Consider the following 20,797-nt stretch of genomic DNA (forward strand, 5'->3'; position numbering starts at 1 on the left):
ACGAGTTCCTAGGCAGTTTTTAAAAGGGTTCCATACCTCACCAAACTTACTATTTTAATTGCTTATTCATATGTGTTTTTGATGAGTAAGATCTATTGTGGAAAAAAAATTGGGGAGAGACAGAGTAGCTGTTTTACAGTATCAACAGTTTCAGAAGTGATCCCGTTTGCTAACAGAAAGAAGATAGTAAGGCCAGAGATTATAGAATTTTAAGTCCCTTTCAGCTTTAAAATTCTATCTATCACTCTACTTGCCTTCTTTCTGTCAGTAGGAGAATAGCAATTGCCCTTACAATCCAAAATAACTGCCATTCCAAAGGTAACACATAAAGTATTAATATATATACATATATATTATTTCCCCCTCCACTTCCCCTTCTCCCCATTACCAATTAATGAAATTCTTCTATGAAGCAGTTTTCTTTCACTATGAAAACAGGCTCACAATTATACACATTTCCTAAGGCATTCCAGCAATTTCTGTTTTCCCTCATTTTACCCAGCTGGGTAATTATAAATCATGCAGAATTTTAAGAGCTATTTGTGTATTTTATGAACTTGGAGCAAAAATATGATACCAAACTCTAAAGAACAAATGAATAATGCATCTACCCATACTGTATTGATATGAATGCTGGCAAACACACATCAAACCAGTTAAGCTAGCACTAAGCTGAAAGTTGCATACGTCTAGGAAAGATCATTCCAGGAATAAAATGCAAAACTAGCAATCCTTAATGCAACATTCAAAAGCACATTTCACAACAATCAATCTTTGCTTCATATCTAGCTTTGCTTTCAAAAATACAACATAGTATTTAAAGAATTTTCTAAATAGCATTAATACTATAAGTATATTTTATTTATTGCTTTTTATTGAAGCATGATAGTAACCTTTTTCTTTGACTACAAGACCATGATATGAAGCCCACCATTGAAAATGTTAGTGAACACACTTATCTTTTCTGGAGACATGTGAGAAATAGATTGTCCAACACCCTCTTGGGTTGTTATGCATTCAAAGTTGTTTTTCATTTATTTGATTTTTCTCATTTGATTTTGAAAACAGGCAGTTTGGAGCACAGGGTACTCTAGAATACCCCCAGAACTCATGCGTGTAATCAAAGAACAAGGGATACCATTTATAACATTCCAGAAAGAAGGAAGAAGTAATCAAACCTGCTGCAAAATAATGAAATGTTCTGACTAATGGAATAATGTGGGATGGAACAGGTAGAAATCTGAAAATGCGACAGAAAAGCAGACCTCTTCTTAGAACTAGATGCTGAGTTTGTGCTGACTCCCGGAGGCATGTCGCTATAAAAAGAATCGGCATCTCCAGGCTTTTTTACATAATCTCCCTGGGGTAATTGTCTAAAGCATAATAAACATTTTAAAGTCAGAAAACAAGACACACGTACACAGACATATACAAATATTAGTTCAGGAAAAAAAGAGGAAGGGCTAATGATCTATATGAATCAAGTCTATCATAACACACAAGATTATTACTAAAGGTGACAAATGAAAGTCATTCTCACAGTGAGTATCTGGAAGGACCACTACCGCCATGCTGGAACAGTTGGTTAAAACAGCCTTATACTCTTTAAAAAAAAGATGATGTGCTCCGTTTTGGTAAATTAGTCCCCATTATCTTTGCAAGTCTTCATTTCACCTTTATATTTAACAATTACTTCATTTCAAATAAAAGGTTTTAGGATAGAAAACCTTGGAGTAGATGAGTACAGCTTTACCACGGGGCTGAAGAATCTCATCTTCACGATTCTCACATACTGACAGAATCTTAAAATGGGAATTCTTAAGCCAGGGACCACGACTTTGGTTTTCAAAAATATATTTTGATAACTAGATTTCAACATAACTGGATTCTTTGGTAATCCTATGCATTTTACTTTATGCATTTGAAACACTATTCTGAGAAAGGGTTCAAAGGTTTCACCAAACTGCCAGAGGTGTCCATAATACAAAAAAGATTAAGAACCCCTATCTTTTTTTTTTTTTAAAGCAATAGGAGTTAAGTAACTTGCTCAAGGTTACACGGCCAGTTATTTCTGGGTGTGGTGCTGAGTATCTGAGCCCGGATTTGATCCAGGTCATCCCGACACTGGAGCCAGTGCTCTTACTCGCTGAGCCACCTGGCCGCCCCTAAGAACCTCTATCTTAAAAGAATGAGTTAACTCCTGTTTGTTCCATTCTATGATATGACAGTCTTATTAAGGTTCTGTATTCCTTTCTGGGCTTCACAATCTGCTTAAAAGAAAAGTGAATAAATGGAATATGGTTCAGTGGAGAAACCAAAAGATAACTAAATATTTGGAATATCAGATGTGTAAAGAAGGATAAAAAGTGGAATTATTTAACCTAAAGAAGAGATACTTAAGGAATGGTTAAGCAACTTTACTAGAGTGCAGAAGGGATATATGATGATGGTGACAACAGTTTTCCATCTTCACTGAGGATGGATAAAAACAGGAAAAAATAAAATTAACAATAGACCAGATATAATTTAGATTAAGATAGACATAGGAATTTCACCTCTCTGGGCCTCAGTTTCCTTATCTGTAAAAGGAACAGTAAAGATGAGATGACCTGTAAGGTCCCTTCCATGTTCCAACAATAAGTAACATTCAACATTAGACTAAATTGTGGACTGAAGACTGGAAGCATTCTCACTTGTTTTCTGTGAGGTCTTTCTTGGAAAAAGAAGAGTAGATACCATAACTTTTCAGCCTGAGACATTTAGTAACCATGTGATCTGAGCAAATCCCTTGACTCCTCTGAGTCTTGGTTTCCTCATCTATACAAGAGAGGGTTGGAATAGATGACCTCCAATTGTCCCTTCTTGCTCTAAATCTGTAATCCTATGATTCCATGATCCAGTTTCAAGTTTTCATTTTCCTCAGGTTATCTTGGGTGTTAACACCTTTCACTCAACTCTTCATCTGTACCAAATGATCATTTCATCATTTCACAATGTATATCTGGGCTGAGAACTGTGACTACAACTTAATGTGGTTCAATTTCAATGCTGCTGTGAATCTAAAGATAAAATATCAGGTTGGATGTTTTACAAAGAATTAGATTTTAATTGCTCTCTATGAAGAGACAAATTAAATGACTGCTTTTATCATTATATTTTTATGTTCATAATGTCCTGCCATTTATGTAAGCTAACCTTTAAGAAAACATGCCAATGCTAAATTTTTGGAAGAAAGGTACTTTCAGATGCTGTCTTTGAATTGTGCTAACTCTCACATTGTAATTAGATTTGAAAAAGAATTTTTGTTCATTTGTTTTCTTTAATAATAACATGCTTCTTTCTTGAAGTTATTTCAACATTGTCTTATATATGACTTCAGAAGCAATTTTCAAGTAAATATCAAACAAAATCTCTCTTCTGAGTTACAAAATTTCAGTCTATTCCTTGTTATGATAGAAGAAATTAGTATTTCTCACTAGATTTGCATTTTTAGCTCAATTTCACATGTAAATAATGAATGTGTTTATTCTAAACAGCCATTTAAAACATATACAATGACTGAATTTGGTAATGCTCAGATGTGTTCCCAAAGTAAACAAAACTATCATGTCTTCCTCTGTGCCTGAGGTAGTCAATGATAAAGGATGAATACTTCTCTTCTAAACTTAGCCTTTTAGTCTCTTGAATCATTTTGTTTTATTTCTGACACCTATCTCACTAGTTGACGAATTTAATCAGTGCTTGGGGGAAAATGACCACTCAATGAAAGTTTTAGAGTTTGTCATGCCATGGCCAAAATTTCCCTTCTGGATTATACTAGCCATCATGATGGTGTTATCAATGAAAATGCCTCAATCATCAAATCCTTGTAATGCCCAAGAATTGCATGCTACTCTGGTCACAGTCTTTGCAGGCTAAATGAAATGTGACGTTCATTAAACTGGTTTAAATAAATACTGAAGACAATATTGAAATGATAATGATAATCATCTCTCCCATTATCAATTTCCAAAAACTACTCTGTCTTTTAAAGGATTTGATTATCTTACTATTAATGAAACTCTGTAATTTTCTGGTTCACTAAAATAGCATTTTCTTTTCCACATTGCTGGTCATATTTTATGCATTCTTCCATAGCTTCCTCTTTTTTCAGTATTTGAGTGTCATTCTTTATCTTGGTGGAGAACATTCTAAGGCTCAGTGCTTTACAAACCAAGCACTCTTGAGAGGGAAGAACTCAGAGAGTCAAAGACAGAAAAGGCTTTCTACATTCTGTGTAGTCCAACTCACTTCCTGTGGTCAGGCAGAAAGGTTCTAGGCTTACCTACATTGTAAATTCCTCAAACGTTTATCATCTTCATCTCTGGAGAATTAGATGCTATCCAAGGGCTTATTATAGAATACTAGTCATTGTTGATGTGCTCCCATGTAAAATGTTTAGCTACCTTCCTGGTCATGAAATTCACCCTTCTTCCTAACCTTCATACATCAGGCACCTAATGCCCATGTCATCTTGGCCAGTCATTTCTGAAGATAGAGAACTTCTGGTTCAATCTCCCCTGTGATTTTTCCTCAAATTTCTCCTACCCATGCCCCTACCCTTTGATTATCTTAAAAATCTTTCTTGTGCAGGTTTTAAATATTTTCTAAGTTTTTGCTAAATTCTTCCTGCATGACCCAGAGCAAGTCATTTCAGTTCTGTGGATATTAGTTTTATCATCTGTAAAAGGAGAGAATGGTACTGGATGGTGCTGAGGTCCTTCCAATTCTAATGATTGTAGAATCCTAATCTTCCCAAAATGTTGACACTGTGTCTTTATTATTATTATTATTATTACTTTAAGCAAAAGCATGACATTGACAGAGATATTCAACTTGTTAGCCATTAAAAACCTTTTCAAGTCCTATCCCACTTGCCTCTTTTCCTTCAGTGTGTTCCTCGGGCTGCCTACATTCTCTTGGTTTCCAAATACTTGGACAATTTAAAAGAGTTATTTTGAAAGCTAAGCCTCCCTTTCAGAGTGCTGACTGCCCCTCACACCCCAGTGTCCCTTGTTATCCTAATGACTCATCCTTAGCCAAGTAACTGACAAAAAATGTCAGGGCTGACCCATATAAAATACCAATTGTTCTGTCTCCCCAGGCTGACGCTGCTTGTTCACTTGGACTACTTAGTTTCACTTTAGTTTAGAAGTAAAAATGTCTCACCTATTTTACAATTACAGTTTATTCAAGTGCTGAGTTTCTGGGTTTGAAGACTGGCGGTTGAATACCGATGTTTCTGGGGCTGAGTCCAAAATTTAACTGTTCATCATCTAATTTCCACCTTTTACTAGTGCTGCTATATTACTTGTCTCATCTGATTCTTCAGATTATATGATGTTCCTATGACTAATAAATTTCAATTAAAATGAATGTCTCCCCCTATCCTTAATCAAGACAATGTACTGTACTGGAGTGGATACTGGACTTGGGGTCTGGAGAGCTGGGTTCTAGGTTTTGGATCTTCCATGAACTAGCTGCATCACCTTATCAAGTTGCTTTCCTTTTCTGGGCCTCAGTTTCCTTATCTGGAAAAAGAGGGGAATGTAGTTGATCTCAAAGATATTTTTTTAGCTCTGTCACCCTATAATCTTAACTGGGCCATCTTCAAGCTAGATATAGTGGTCAAGAGCACTAGACTTGGAGTTAGAAAGACTTGTGTTCAAATAGAACAGCTGTGTGACCCTCAGCAAATCACCTTACTTCTCTGTGACTTAGTTCCATCATCTCTGAAATGGGGAGAATAATAGAGCCTACCTCCCCAGATAGTTGTGAGGATGAGATGAGATACCATATTACAGTGTTTTGCAATCCTTAAAGCAATATGTAAATGTTTATCACCATCATCATTATTGTTGTCTTGGTTGACACTCTCTTGATCCTCAGAAAATTCATGATTTCCTTTCCTTAGCCTATGTTCCCTTTCAATTACGTGCTCAAGATCAAAGATTTCTTTTTATGATTCTACACAGAAAATAACCACTTTGCTCCAGGTCTCATTCTCTCATTGTGTCCAGCAAACATTTCCATTTGCGTAAGCCTCCCTCAGTCTTGCTTACTTATCCTAAAGTTCAGTGTTTAATTTTCTGAGCTGAAGTTTGTTCTATATGTACAGGACTCCCCAGATGCTCAACCTAAGTGTTTTTGGTGAGAATTTTTAATGCCCTGGCACTGAGATTGTATCAGGTAGTCTGTGGGGCCTTCTATAATGACTGTCAAAGCAGGAAAGGATAAAGTTGTATTTTTTTTTAAGCAATTGGGGTTAAGTAACTTGCTCAAGGTTACATGGCCAGTTATTTCTGGGTGTGGTGCTAAGTATCTGAGCCCAGATTCAATCCCCCAGGTCATCCCAACACTGGGGCTGGTGCTCTTACTCGGTGAGCCACCTGGCCACCCCTAAAGTTGTATTTTTTTACATTGATAATATTTTGTATGTTATTTCTATAGACAAAAACCTAATTAAGTACTTTTTTTTAGCCTCTCTTAAATTTTAATCTTTCCTAGAGAAGGGAATCTGATGGAATCCTTTCCAGGACTTTGTTTTGGGGTTTGAGAGGAAAGCCCTAATTAATCTTTAAAAGCATGTCAGGGTATTTTACATTAAGGCTTTGGAAACTTTACCCTGGCATCATAATGCCAAACTAGTAGGCCATATTCCCTGGCATTAACTTACTCCTGTCCTCCCTCATCCCTGGAAAAATGAAAGTTACCACATAGGCCACTAGTCTGACAGTGTCTTGGGATAGTCCAGACTTTTCAAAGATGGTCAAAAAGCTTGGAGTTTAAATTAACTAGATTTAAGGTTCACTCAAGGTGATGTAAGACATATGTAAATTTAGTCAAATGAACAACCTCTCACCTTGGGGGAGGTAATTTTTCAAGGCCTTGTGTGTCATTTAGATCATCTGCATGGAATTTTGCTTTAATATGTTATTTTTGAGGAGTATTGAATAATGTCACATCACAGGTCCATGGAAATCATTAAAATAATAAATGTAAAAAACAAAGAAAGGTTTAAGGGAAGGTAGGAAGATCACATAAGGAAGATAGCTTAAAAAAAAAAGGAACTCTGAGCATTCCTGATTAAATTGAATGCTGAGGTCAAGAAGACATAATTTAATTACTGTATTTCTTATATATCATACTGATTTCAATTAATTGAAGACAGAGGAAAAGAACCAGGTCTTAACTGGATTTTTCTTTCTTATTTAAGTTTCATTAGGTTGTTTTTTTCTTTTTCTATGCTCTTTAATTGAAATAAATCAAATATACTGAAATAATGGAGGTGTAGTGGAGAGAGACTTGTAGTCACAGGACTTGAGTTCAAAATCCAGGACTCCCATTTACTACTTGTGTTACCTGGGATTAGCTGCTTTACCTCTCTAGGTCTCAGTTTCCTCATCTGTAAAGTGAAGAAGATAAGTGGACTAGATAAGAGTAACCAAGAGGCCTTCTGAATTGAATTAAAATGTAATTGGGAAATATTTAACAAAATATATAAAAGTGAAGTTGAACACAGAAAATGTTAATTTGTGGTTTTCTAAATCAATATGCAGCCTGTAGAACTCCTCACCTAGGATTTAATGGCTTCTAATTTCTTTTTTTATTTAATTTATCTAATTCTGAACTTAAGAAACAAACATTCCCATCTTCTATTTGAACTTGACATCATTAGACTAAATGACATCTTAGTTCCCTTCCAGGTCTATATCTATGAGCCTATGGTTTTTAATTTTTTTTCTACTTAAAAACAAAAATAATAGAGCATTTCCATATATGTAACAAAACACACAAAAGAGAATTCTATATGAGACCATGAATCTCCATCTCAGACTGTTTGTTTTTATGAGCCTATGATGTTGATGCACCATTCATGAACTAAGTAGGAAGCCTAAATTCCTATTTCAAAATGTGTAGGGATAGGGACTGGACCTGTTATTCACTGGCACAGAGAACTCCCAGGTGAGGAAACTTCATCCACCAAAGCAGGTTAAGTACCTCTGTTTGATAATTTTAGAGAGTTGGCTAGAGCATTGAGAAGTTAATATGCTCAGGTTCCCACAGCAAGAATGTATCAGAGGGGGCAGCCAGGTAGCACAGCGAGTAAGAGCACCGGCTCCAGTGTTGAGAAGACCTGGAGATCGAATCCCGGGCTCAGACACTTAAAACCCACCCAGAAACATCTGGCTGTGTAACCTTGAGCAAGTTACTTAACCCCAATTGCTTAGGGGCGGCCAGGTGGCTCAGCGAGTAAGAGCACCAGCTCCAGTGTCGGGATGACCTGGATCAAATCCGGACTCAGATACTCAGCACCACACCCAGAAATAACTGGCCGTGTAACCTTGAGCAAGTTACTTAACCCCGATTGCTTTTAAAAAAAAAAAAAGAATGCATCAGAGACAGATCTTAAATCCAGGCCTTCCTCGATCCAAGGCCAGCTCTCCTCCTCTATGGATATTTGTATTGCTGTGTCTCAGGACAAGAAAATTTATATACTGCTGCTAATTCTATTCCAAAGCACACAAGCAAAGAATAAAGGAGAGGGGACATAGGAAGTCTGAAGACTTAAAATGGCAGGATAAGGAGTCATCTCTAGGGACTAAGTGAGTTCTTGGGCTAATTTGCACTCCCCTGGTCCTACGGTTTTATGCAGAACAAAGCTACATAAATTGATTCTCTACATTTCCAGAGGCATTTGGGGTTATTTTCACAGAGCACTACAAAAAGGACTTTAATTTCCTTCATAACCAATTGAATGGCTGTTGGGAGGGAGATGTCCATGGTGCTTAGAAATCTCAGCCTTCTTCAGACTTGCTTTTGAAGGTAGAAAGGGTACACTTTGGAGTTTTATTGTCTTGCTATTTCTTTTCCTTTTTCAGTGGGTCCAGACTTGTAATTCCATCAGTGTGGGTACCTCTACTCTGGAAACTGTCTACACTAATGCAGACCTACAGCTGATTTGTAACATGATGGCCTCAGAGAGAAACAGAGATGCCTGAGGCTGTGAGAGGTTAAGTGTGTCTCTCATGGTCACACAGCTAGCTTATGCAAGGGTCAGCATTTGAACCCAGGTCTTGTCTTGCTCCAAGGCAGGCTCATGGTCAGTAATTAAAACTGACTCAACTGAATTGAATAATTCCTTCAAATGAGTTTTCAGTAGGAATTATTATTTTCAGATTCATTCACAGAATTACTTACTTTGCTTCTTCCCAAAATTGCCTAGTATACCTAATTTAGCATTTTGATGCCATCCTGCCACCAAGAAAGAGCCTGAACATCACTTATTCTCCCCTCATTCTCTTATAGACAGTTTCAAGAAAAATGCCAGGCTCACCAACATTTCTAACAGCTTAATATATCTATGGGGACCTCACTCAAAGCCATTTTCATTCTTTCCTAACTCCATATATCTACCTTTTCTTATCAAGCCTAAGAGAGCACAAGAATCTTCATGAGACCAGCAAACCCATGGAAACCTAGCCAAAAAGGCAATAAAAAGTTAAATGTCTTCTTTCTGTTTCTTGTTTCCTTAGTAACTAGGCAGATGTGAGTCTGAATGACTATAAAAGTACCTTGTCTTTTGAGGCTCTTTCCCTATTTATATACCACCCCCCTTCTGTTAGTGGTTTAAGCTTTTGGGTGTCTGCCACATACCTATAATTTATGTAAGGGGGGCAAGCTTTGCTTCGGAATAATAGTGACATTTATGTATTACTTTAAGATGCAAAGAACATCTTAACTATCTTCCCTGAATCCCAGTTCTCCTTGCAACTTGAGAACTAATGCATAAATTCAGGATCCAACAGTCACAGACAAGGAAGGAGGGAGGTGAAAGAGGTTAGGATGTTACTGAAATAAACATGATACTCATCTGTGGATGAGCCCAGAGGGGGCCTTAAATTAGAAACCAGACACAAATGGCCATGTGGGTGGAATACCTCGACTGACTGCAGAATTACAGGGAGGTGGGAAGAGAAGATTCCAAGTGAAGAAATTCCTCACTATAGCTGTTGCACACCTTGATAATGTAGCAAGGGGGCATGGAGAGGCTATAAATAGTTTGCTTATTTTCTTTACAATAAGAGATTTTGGAGCATGGAAGACATCTCCTTAATCTGGATAACTTCCCTACTGAGAACCTGACTTCAGAGTTTTTTTATGTCATCTCTTTGGTTCTGTTTTTTACTAATGTTGTATGCAAAGCATTTCATACACTAAAAAGCATGTATTATATGTAAAAAGCTTACATAAATGTAAGCACTCACTGTCATTATTAATATCCTTGCTTTATACATATACTCATTATATTATGCCCCTTTGTGGTGGAAAAAAATGGGATTCATTTGGCAATATTTATCACTGTCATTAGCCTAAGTATTAAGTGAACCTTATTTTAAATTCTAGAATTAGCACCAGACTTCATCAGCTAATGAACTGTACTAACTCATTTAGAAAGCCTCCTTTGAAATAAAGACTATTATTTGGATTCTGTGGTCATTGAAGCAACTTTTAAATAAATCAGGTACTTTTTTATGAAGAGAAAAAAAAACCAACAAAACCAGTTAGATTAATCTTTGCTTCTTGCCTTTTCCCCACAGTCAGTGAGGCATTTGAGTGCAGGGAGGCAGGCGGTTTCTCCTAGGAATGGAAATACCCTAGGTTTGGAATAGGGAGACTGTTTTTGAGTAACCTAGCTCTGCCACCTTGGGAAAATGCTTTCTCTTCTATAAGCCTCAGTTTCCTCATCTGTAAAATGAAGATAACAACACTTTCACTGCCTACCTCACAGGGCTGTCCTGCAGTTCAAGTGGGATAATATATATTCAATATTAATACAAGGGTCGCAAACTACTTTAAATTGGGATGATATGTTCCAACCTTCTACCTATATTTCTTCTCAAGATTGAAATAGTAATAGGCATATAATGGATATTGAATCAACATTTTCTTATGGATTTTCCATATATAATTTCCACAGCTCTTTGGTGTTTGTTTTTGTTTTGTTTGATTTTAAAAGCACTGAGAAGGGAAGGGAAAATAATGAATGTGATTTCATTTTTAAAAGTTCAGAGAATTTCAAAGAATGAGAACGTTGAAGAGAAAGTTGGGCTAGGGCCTGGCAAGGAGCTAACAACATTGGTTCTGCTTTATTCCTAATCCCACTTTAGTCATCTGTTAGGAGCTGGTGGGTAGAGATCAAATTCTAAGGGAATGTTAAGTAATGTGCAATTTTACATATATCTTCAAGCAATCAAATGGTTAAAATGTGAAACATAAACTAAGCCCTCTAAAGAGACAAGAAAATGTACATCTTTCCTTTCCTGGCAAAAGTGGTACACTATGTGGGTGGAATATTGCATATACTATCAGGCATCTCATCTGTTGGGTGGTTTTGCTGAAATGCTTTTTTTTTCCTCTCTCTTTTTTATTTGTTACAATAGATGGCTTTTTCAGTAGGAAAGGGGAAAGGATATATTCAGGAATATCCCAATATCAGAAAAATCCCAAATGATGTAAAAAATAAAAGATATGTGTGTATGGATATATGTACATATATATGTATGTGTGTATATGTGTATATGTGTGTATGTATATACACACACACAATTAAGCCCTTCCATTTTATTGGCTACTTCATATTTGAGACAATATGATATTCTTAGAGGAATCCCATCAATACCCAGGGTCAATTTGTACTTTAAAATGTGAAATGTGAAATTATTGAGAAACATAAAGCCTACCTTTCCTATGGGATGCTCATATACCTTCATGTGTCAAAGTGCTTTTAGAGTGTTCAAATTAGATTACTGGCTTGTAGATTTATATAATCTACTCTTGCAAGTATGAACAGAGATCAGCAAGAAGTTTTGTGAGTGCCTAAGCATTTCCATAAGAGCAACATTGTGCCCAAAGCAAACCTGGCCATCTCTAAATGGAAGATGATATTAATAAAAAGAAAAAAATCCTTTTCGGAAGGGCTTGTATAAAAGGAAGCTGAAATATATAACTAAAAATATAGTGTTAACTATTAAAAATAGAGGTGTCAAAAATGCAAATACAAAAGCAAGTCAGATTTCTAGAGCTTTTTTCAATATAAAATAAATTTCCATAAAGGTCCCTCTATTAGTCACACAAAATAGAATATATGCTAGTTTTAATATGAAAGGAGAAATTCATAGAATCATTTAACCACTAAAATGTGACACAGCTATTTTTTAAAATGGAAACTTTCTAGCAACACTAAAGTTAAAATTTTACAGTTCAATATCTCTTTAAGACGAAAGCATTTTAGCAACAGCAAAACTAAAAATTTAAAATCAGGAAAAGGGAGATTGAACTAAGATCTCTATGGCTCCTTCCAGCTCTGACATTCTATGATTTTATGATTCTATGAAAACATTGAAAAACAAGATTAATTTCCATGTTATTTCTTCATTAGAAAATAAAATGAATACTCTTAGTAGGTAGAAATTGGGATGACAAGAACCTTTTAGGATTTGAACCTTTTTAGGATAGCATATTTGGGTTATTCTTACCACATACCTCTGTTCTCGATAATTTCTTTCCATTGATGAGAAGAGAAAAAAACAACAACAATAATTAGTTATGCACTACTCATAATTGCAGTGTTTTGTGTCAGCAGGTCCTAAGTCACAGGATTTTACAGTTCATGATGCATATATAATTTGGGAACATCACTATGGGAATCTTGACACCAAAGAGCTAGTGTCTGTCTGTCTTCTACACATACACACACACACACACACACACAGAGTATGTAACAGTGATGGTCTCCTCCCCCCACAATCCTCACCCAAGCAAGCTGATAAGAGCCTTCTATTTCTTTAAAATGTGTTGTCAACTTTCTACATTGTGAATAAACTAAAGCCAACACAAGAGAAAAGACAGCCAAACAACAGGGCTGGATAATATTTTTTTCTGAGGCAGGGACCAATAACCAGTTTTGTAACACAGGAGAGTTCCCAGTTATCTTAAGAAGTGTTACAAAATTCTTAAAAGAGTAATAGTATTACATATACAACATTGGCCCATCGTGATTACTAGGGGGTGCTTTGTATTTGATTTGTGTGCCCCTTTCAGAGTGGATGAAGGGAAAGGGGTGTCCTAATGATGTCGCAGAGCTAGGCTGTAGCCCTTTGGATGCTTCACCTTCTTCCACGAGGGCCTGGGAGGACTCCATGGATGAGGTGAGGTCCTGAGCGCTCTGAACATAGAGTGGTGATGGTCTCCTCTCCTCACAAGCCTTACCCAAGCAAGCTGACCCAGCCCTCCAGGGCCAAAGTCAATGGCAGGACAGCGTTTGGGCTTTAGAGAAAAGGCACATAGGCCCCTTTGTGGGCAGAAGCACAGTAAGTAAATATGTGTCATTCTTTTAGAAAATCTTAATTCAACACATTATGATAAATACATCAATCTGAACGAAGGTCTGGATTGAAATTCATTTTATTTAGATTTTTTATTTTTTTTCTCCTGGTAGAATGTAAGCGTCTTGAGGGCAGGGATTGTTTCACTTCTGTTCTTGTATCCCCTACTCCTAGCACCATCACATTGCACATAGTAATAGTGAAGGGAAAAGGAGGGGAATCAGCCTTTATAAAGTACCTATGATGTGCCAGCCCTTTACAAATTTTATCTCAGATTATCCTCACAACCCTGGGACGTAGGTGTTGTTATTACCCACATTTTGCAGTTGAGGAAACTGAAGGAAGCAGGTTAAGTAACTTGCCCAGGATCACATAGTTGGTAAGTGTCTGAGGTTGGATTTGAATTCAGGTCTTCTAGACTCCAGGCCTCGAATTCTATCCACTGCACCACCTAGGTACCCAATAAATGCTTCTTGATTGATTGACTGACTGACTGATCCTGTGCTCAGTAACCCTCTGTGTCCTGGATATCTGCCCTTGAATTTGAGCTTATAGAAGCAATTAAATAGCAAAAGAGGGGCAGGTTTTTGCTGCTGTTCTTGTTTTATTGAGACTGGGACCTCCTGTACCACCTGAGTTAGAAGTGCATTGGCCTCTCTCCAGCTGACTCCACTGCTATCAGCAGGAAGCTTGGACCTTCTTGGATTCCAGCCTGGGCAGGTTTCCCCCTCGTTGGGCAGCCATGTTCTCCCCTCCTTCCTGCTAGGGGCTCACCATATTGCTTCCAGACTTAGTGTGAACACTAAGCTCTGGATCTGGATCTACTCTAGCTCAAAAATCCCAAGCTCAAGTTTTCTCTCAGCCCCAGACTCCAGCAGCACAGATTGTAGGCATGGGCCATCCACCAGGTCTGCCTCAGGACAGTCTTTAAAGGGGAATCATGTCCCCAGCCTCTGTTTAGCACTTTGATAATATTAGCTAAATAGTGTTGAAAAATTTATCAACAGGCTGAGAGCAGGAAGAAGGTTCCCAAGCTCATAAGTAATAATACCCAGAATATCTAGGGGGAACTCTGTAGAAAGTGAGAGAGACAGAAAATCCTGACAGAGAGGATCACTTAGTAGCCTCAGTGGGAATGACTCATACCAGCAGAGGGTGACTTATACAACACCCAGGAATAAGCAGGACAGCTCGTGAAAGGTCTTGTTGGGAAGTGATTTGGGGAACTCCAACGAGAAAGTAAGGAAACAGGTGTGAAACAGTGGACCCTAGCTGATATCTGATATTTCACCTATCTGCTGTTAGTAAAAAGGACCTGAATTCAAATCCTAACTCAAATATTTAACCTCACCCCATATTTGAATGAATAATTTTACATCCCTGGGTATGTTTGTGTCCCTCACATGAAAATAAAGAGGCTGGACTAGGTCAGTGGTGTCAAACTCAAACAGAAACTGCGGGCCTCCTATTGACTTAGAATACTACAAATTAACATTATCTAGCTTGTATTAAATTTTTATTTATTTTTTTTAACAATTCCCATGAGCTCCTTGATGTGAGTTTGACACCTCTGAACTTTAAAGGATCTTTTTAGTTCTCGAGCTTATGAATACGGAGCCATCTTTGATGTCCCAAGAGAAACAAACGATTGCAAATGGGTAAGTATTGATCTATCCCAGAGGCACATTCCCTGGTATTCTAGGCATAGGCCTGAAGCAAGAGAAACATGTCCTTTTACACTCATCTCCCCCACAAAGTTTACATTAATTCTCATTCACTCTGATTTTTTAAAAATTCCATAGAAACCCTTTTAAGTGGAAAGAACATGTCACAAAATTAAACAAATAATATCACATTTCCAACCAGTTTGGGAATGACTAGCCATATTTGCTTGCTTAATGGTAATTAAACTTAAAATTTTGAGTTCATTTAAAGCTGTCTTCTCTAAAGTTATAGCGCAACATTAACAAAACCAAGAAATGTCACTTACTTGTAACCCCATGCAGCTATTCCTAATATGAGAGCCAGCACCAAAATGGTGCCAGTAATTATCCCTATTATGATATTTGTGCCGGCAACACCTGTAAAAAAATACAGAGAAGGTTATTCAATGTAACTTAAATATCTTAACTAAGAAGTCTTCCAAGTGTTATTCTGCATAATTCTCAATGCACAAGTATAGAGAAGATCCTAGGTATTCCATTGTGAATTACTCATCATAGTTCATGACTATACATGGAGAAAGAATAAATCCAAATGAGGAAATTGAGTTTTTTAGTTACTCATGGACATAACATAACCTATGATATTATAATGAGTTTAAATCTACCTGGGTTTGAATCTTTTCTCTGATACCTATGTGACTTTGGAGAAATCTCTGTCCCTTGGTTTCCTCATATGTAAAATATGAAGATTAGATTAAATAACTTATAAGTTGTAAATCTTTGATCCTCTGTGTTAACCTTTGAAACACCTTTTCTTCATTAATCCATGTGGAAGAGCTCATGAAAAGGTTGTTGTCTGTCCTTTATTCTCAAAGAGGACGAATGATATCCAGAGGCTTGAAAGTGAACTGGATTTAAGTGAAGTCACCAGCCTCATTCTCTCCTCCAGAGTCATGGGAGTTCAGGGGCAAGAAACAGGGCAAGACGACCAGCAATGTAGTGGCCCAGACGCAGTGGCCTTTTTAAGCTAAGGTCTTTCCCAGGTCTGAATCTGTCTGAGGGAATCCCATTTAATAATTAAAGGCTAGGTAAGAGTGGAGGCAAAAGATGGCCTAGCTTGCTTTCATAAAAGAATCAGTCCAGGAGGGAAAGACTGAATGAAAATGGTCCTGGATATGGTCTAAGCTACTGCTCAGTGGGACAGGACTGGCTATACAGAGAGAGACTGAGAAAAGAAATTCAGATTCTATGTGACGAATGCCAACATAACAACTGCCTAAGCAAAGAGAGCTATTCAAAATCAAGCCCACTAAGAATCTTTCCTTTTCTAGTAATAATAAGCAGCATGTATGTTATGCTTGAAGGTTTGCAAAGCATTTTACATCCCTTACCTTCTCTAAGCATCACAATAATCAAGCAAGACAGGTACTTCAGACACCATTACCCCCATTTTACAGATGAGGAAACTGAGTCAAACATAGGATTTGAACCCATATCTCTCCTGATAAGTCCAGTCCTTTCCCCAATACACTATGATGTTCTTTCTCTGAACTCTGAGCACATTTACCATCTTGTCTATATATTTTTGTATCTAATTATAGATAATCTTATATTGCTGCCTCTTACAAGCTTGTAAATCTTTTCAGTGACAGTCTAATTGCCTTGGAGACAGAAACTACACTTGTTTGGAACATCCTGAAATACTTAGCCAAGTACTCAGTACATGATAGATAATCATAGAATTATACTGGGAAAAAATGCTTGAGAAGAGAACTAGCTTCTAGTCCTGGTTCTGCCACTATTTAATAGATTTGTGACTTGGTATAAAACAATTCCCTCCGGGCCTCAGTTTCCACATTTATAATATAACTAGTAACTTACAGCTTTCTTTATAGCACTATAATTTACTTAACTTCATTATAAACTTCATTAATTGAATTTTACTATGAGTTCCATAATTCCCCTGTAAACAGACTATATCTTCATTCTGTGGCTTAGATACCCATAAACTATGAGGGAGTAAGGATTGTATATGTACCCACACGGCCTGGCACATGGTAGGCATTTAATAATGGCTTACTGGTTTATTTATTTTATTTTGGTTTATTGGTTGAAGGAGAGGCTGTATGGGGGGAATAGAAGGTTCATTACTAGGGTGGCTAGGTGGCGCAGTGAGTCAAACACCGGCCCTGGAGTCAGGAGGACCAGAGTTCGGTTCTGGCCTCAGACACTTAACACCCACACAAAAAAACTAGCCATGTAACCTTGGGCAAGTCACTTAACCCCAAATGCCCTCCAAAAAAAAGGCAAAAAAAAAGAAGGTTCATGACTGCTCTTATCATTTGAAAATTAGACAACATTTTGGTCCCTTGGGCATAATTTCCTACAGTGGAGTATTCATGTACTAAAAGGCATCAACACCTCTGGAAAGGGTCCATTCACTGTCAAGGAGGGTCTACAGGGACATTGCTTACTCGCATTTAACTTCTTCCTCCTTTTTTTGTTTTTGTTTTTTTGCCTTTTGGAGGGCAATTGGGGTTAAGCACCTTGACCAAGGTTACACGGCTAGATTTTTTGTGTGGGTATTAAGTCTTCCTCCTCAATCCCACTTATTAAGCCTTCTTTTACTCTTCTTCAAACCTCATTCATGCAAGAGTCAACAAGCATTTATATATATAAAGCACCTACTATGTGCCAGACCCTGTACTAAGCTTATTTCTCCACAGTCTGTCTCTGTCAAGATAGGAAAGCTATAAAATAACTGATACAGTTCTTGTCAGGGAATCTGGGGGTGGGTATGAAACTTCCCCCCAAAATATTCACAAAATACTGCTTTTTCAGTGTATTAACCATTACCCATTAACTTACTTTTTTCTATATTATGCTGTAAACTCCTTGAGAGCATGGACTGTTCTTTTACATTTTTTTTGTATCTACAATGCTTGGCACATAGTAGGCATTTAATATTTGCTAGATAATTGACTGATTCTTTCAATAAAAGCCTTTCCTGGTAACAAATATGTATTTAGAAAGGATCCCCAATAAAATAGAAAGTAAACAAAAAGGAGTTCAGAAATGGATACAGAGTCATTTTAATAGTATCTTGTTAAATTTTCACATATCTGTGCTAGGTGGTATGGTGGATAGAGTGCTGGGCCTGGAATAAGAAAGACTCATCTTCATGAATTCAAATCTAGTCTAGACACATTAGCTGAGTGACCCTGGACAAGTCACTTAACCCTGTTCTCCTCCATTTCCTCATGAGTAAAATGAGCTGGAGGAGGAAATGGCAAACCACTTTAGTATCTTTGCCAAGAAAACCCCAAATGGGATTGTAAACAGTTGGATGTGACTGAAAAATGACTGAACAACAAAAATACACATGTGTATGTATGTATATAGAAGATCGCATGCTCATAGGCTTTTCTTTTTTTGCTTTTTTATATACAGAAATGTTTGCATTTGTTGACGATTTGTAAATACTCAAAAATGTAAAAAAAAATTAATCATAAACCCACCATTTAAATTTAATGGTTGGGGGATATGAAGTTATTATAAAAAGATTTATTTATGATAAAGAAATTTCAGAAGAGATGACTGATCCAAACATTCTCATATCGTTCAATGTTTAAAAAATCTCATTTGAAGAGTCAGATTTATCCAAAATTAATCTTATAGAAAAAAATTAATTCAATAAACCCTGAAAACCAGTTATCATTTGAGGATGGTTAATAGTTTTTCCAGGAATACTTCAGTTATGTACAAATTGAAGCAACTATAAAAATAATAAATTAGTTGATGATGTTGAGGCAATATTTTTGTTCTCCCTACTGGATGACTATAATTCACTGAGACCAAAGTATGTACTTACCATTGCCAGGCCCAGACATATCAGATTTTGAGCCATCATTGTATGGTAAATAAGTATTACAGTCTGCACCTATCCAGTGCTTGTTACAGACACATTTTATTTCATTACTGCAAACCTGAAAACCAAAATGTGAACTGAGAATAAAAATCACACATAAACAGATCATAATGCAATGTTATGAACAACAAAAATTAACAATGATTACGCTTATTTTCCTTATGATATCTTTTCCTGATCCTTCATTTTTTTTGTTCATTGTTCATCTAAAAAGTCTTCTCTTATTCCTCAATGCAAGTCACTCTCACATCAACTTACAGAAAACAACTGGGCATAAGAAAAGAATGATGATTATCCTTAGAAGAAACAAAGCAAAATTATGAAATGACAATCTTGTTTTCAGCTACAGTACAAAAGGAAGAGAATGGAGATGGAAATAGTCAGTCCTATATTATCCATGCAAATTTTCCATTAACTCATAGAGGAGGACACTTGAAAGGATAAGGAAGCTTGGGGTTCTGGACCCAGGGGAGCTAAGACACGGCCAGATGACCAATGAAAAGGGGAGGCAGGTCTACTCCGGCTGAGGCTACAGATTATTGTGTGGGGAGGGAAGATCATGCTTCTGGCTCGCACACGTATCTGAAGGTTTCTGGCACACAAGGAAAACTCAACCTTTTTTCTTCAATCCTAGCACTAGATAGAAAACAAGTACAAAGGAAAGAGAACTCTGAAAACAGATGACCTGAATTTGAATCCTGCCTGATGAGACCTAGTTGTGTGAGCTGGAGAAACACTCTGCCTCCACGGGCCTCAGTTTACTAATCTATGAAATGAGAAGGTTGGACCAGATGCTCCTTCTAGCTCTAATCTATGATTAAATAGAGCCTCTATCTCCTACCTCTTTCCCCATCCAAGGGACGAGAGAACCAAGAACGCATAAAGCATCTGAAAATAAAATTAATATTTACCATAGCATCGATATCTAAAGAACCCCAAATAGAAAATATAGAATTTAAAGGTAAACAAACTCACCTTAGATATCTACCCAGAGAAGACAGACTCTGTTCCAACCCAAATTATAAAGGAGTTGGGGAGTACCCATAGCTTTGGATCAGCTGTGGCCTTCATCAACATGGATAACTGTCTTGATAGAATCAGGATAGAACAGACCTGAACTGTTCTTATTCTCTTCTACCTCCTCACTCTCTCAATGTTATTTTCCCCTAAAGTCCTCTGTAGGAAAGATGGGAAGACTTGGGGATCCCCATGATAGGAGTGAATCATTTAGGCCTCTTCTAGTGCTGGTGTTCCATTCTACATGTGAGCGTTACAGCTCATCTCTGGTGCTCTCCTTAGAGAGCACTGGGGCAATGGCACCCAGAACAATAAATCACTATGGCACTCCTTTGGGTGTCTCTCATAAGCATACAGTAAAATGTATGGAACTGGAATAAATATGTTGTCTGCTTATAATGATTGATTGATCAAGCAAAAACACATCTTCACTGCACCTGAATCGCAGTTATGTGGCCATAAGAACGAAAATGAACCTTGTCAAAGGCTTCCTTTCTTTCATTATTAAAAAAAATATATTTGCCCAAACCATTATGTGCTTATCTTTTTCAATCTCATTTTAGCTTGTGAAAATTTGTCTTCTACTTCATTTAAAAAAGGAAAAAAAATATTAAAGCAAATCAGATTTCATTAACATGAATGAGAAAGAAGAATCAGACATTATAATTAGATACAATCATTTTTACTTCTTTTTTTGCCTCATTTTCAAGCAATAGTAATAGTTGTAATTGTTATTATCCAGTCATGTCCAGCTCTTCATG

At 37.0% G+C, this 20,797-nt stretch overlaps 1 protein-coding gene across 9 annotated transcripts in view; it reads right to left on the minus strand.

Annotated features, from left to right (window-relative positions):
- The window catches only part of ADAM22 (ADAM metallopeptidase domain 22), a 270,825-nt gene that overhangs the window by 26,852 nt on the left and 223,176 nt on the right, over positions 1–20,797 (minus strand). For 4 of the 9 annotated variants that reach the window (XM_069086212.1, XM_069086204.1, XM_069086207.1 and 1 more), the window contains exons 24-26: positions 18,963–19,077; positions 15,418–15,508; positions 12,586–12,603 (exon numbers count right to left, since the gene is read on the minus strand). In XM_069086212.1, the coding sequence (XP_068942313.1) occupies positions 12,586–12,603; positions 15,418–15,508; positions 18,963–19,077 (224 nt within the window). Of the gene's footprint in view, positions 1–1,178; positions 1,374–12,585; positions 12,604–15,417; positions 15,509–18,962; positions 19,078–20,797 lie in introns of all 9 variants that reach the window. The other 5 variants (XM_069086210.1, XM_069086211.1, XM_069086203.1 and 2 more) reach the window with 2 other exon arrangements.

The sequence above is a fragment of the Petaurus breviceps genome, unplaced genomic scaffold (genome assembly GCF_028583685.1).
Source record: "Petaurus breviceps papuanus isolate PSGF00001 unplaced genomic scaffold, PetGlider_PUasm1.0 178, whole genome shotgun sequence".
NCBI classification, from domain to species: Eukaryota; Metazoa; Chordata; class Mammalia; order Diprotodontia; family Petauridae; genus Petaurus; species Petaurus breviceps.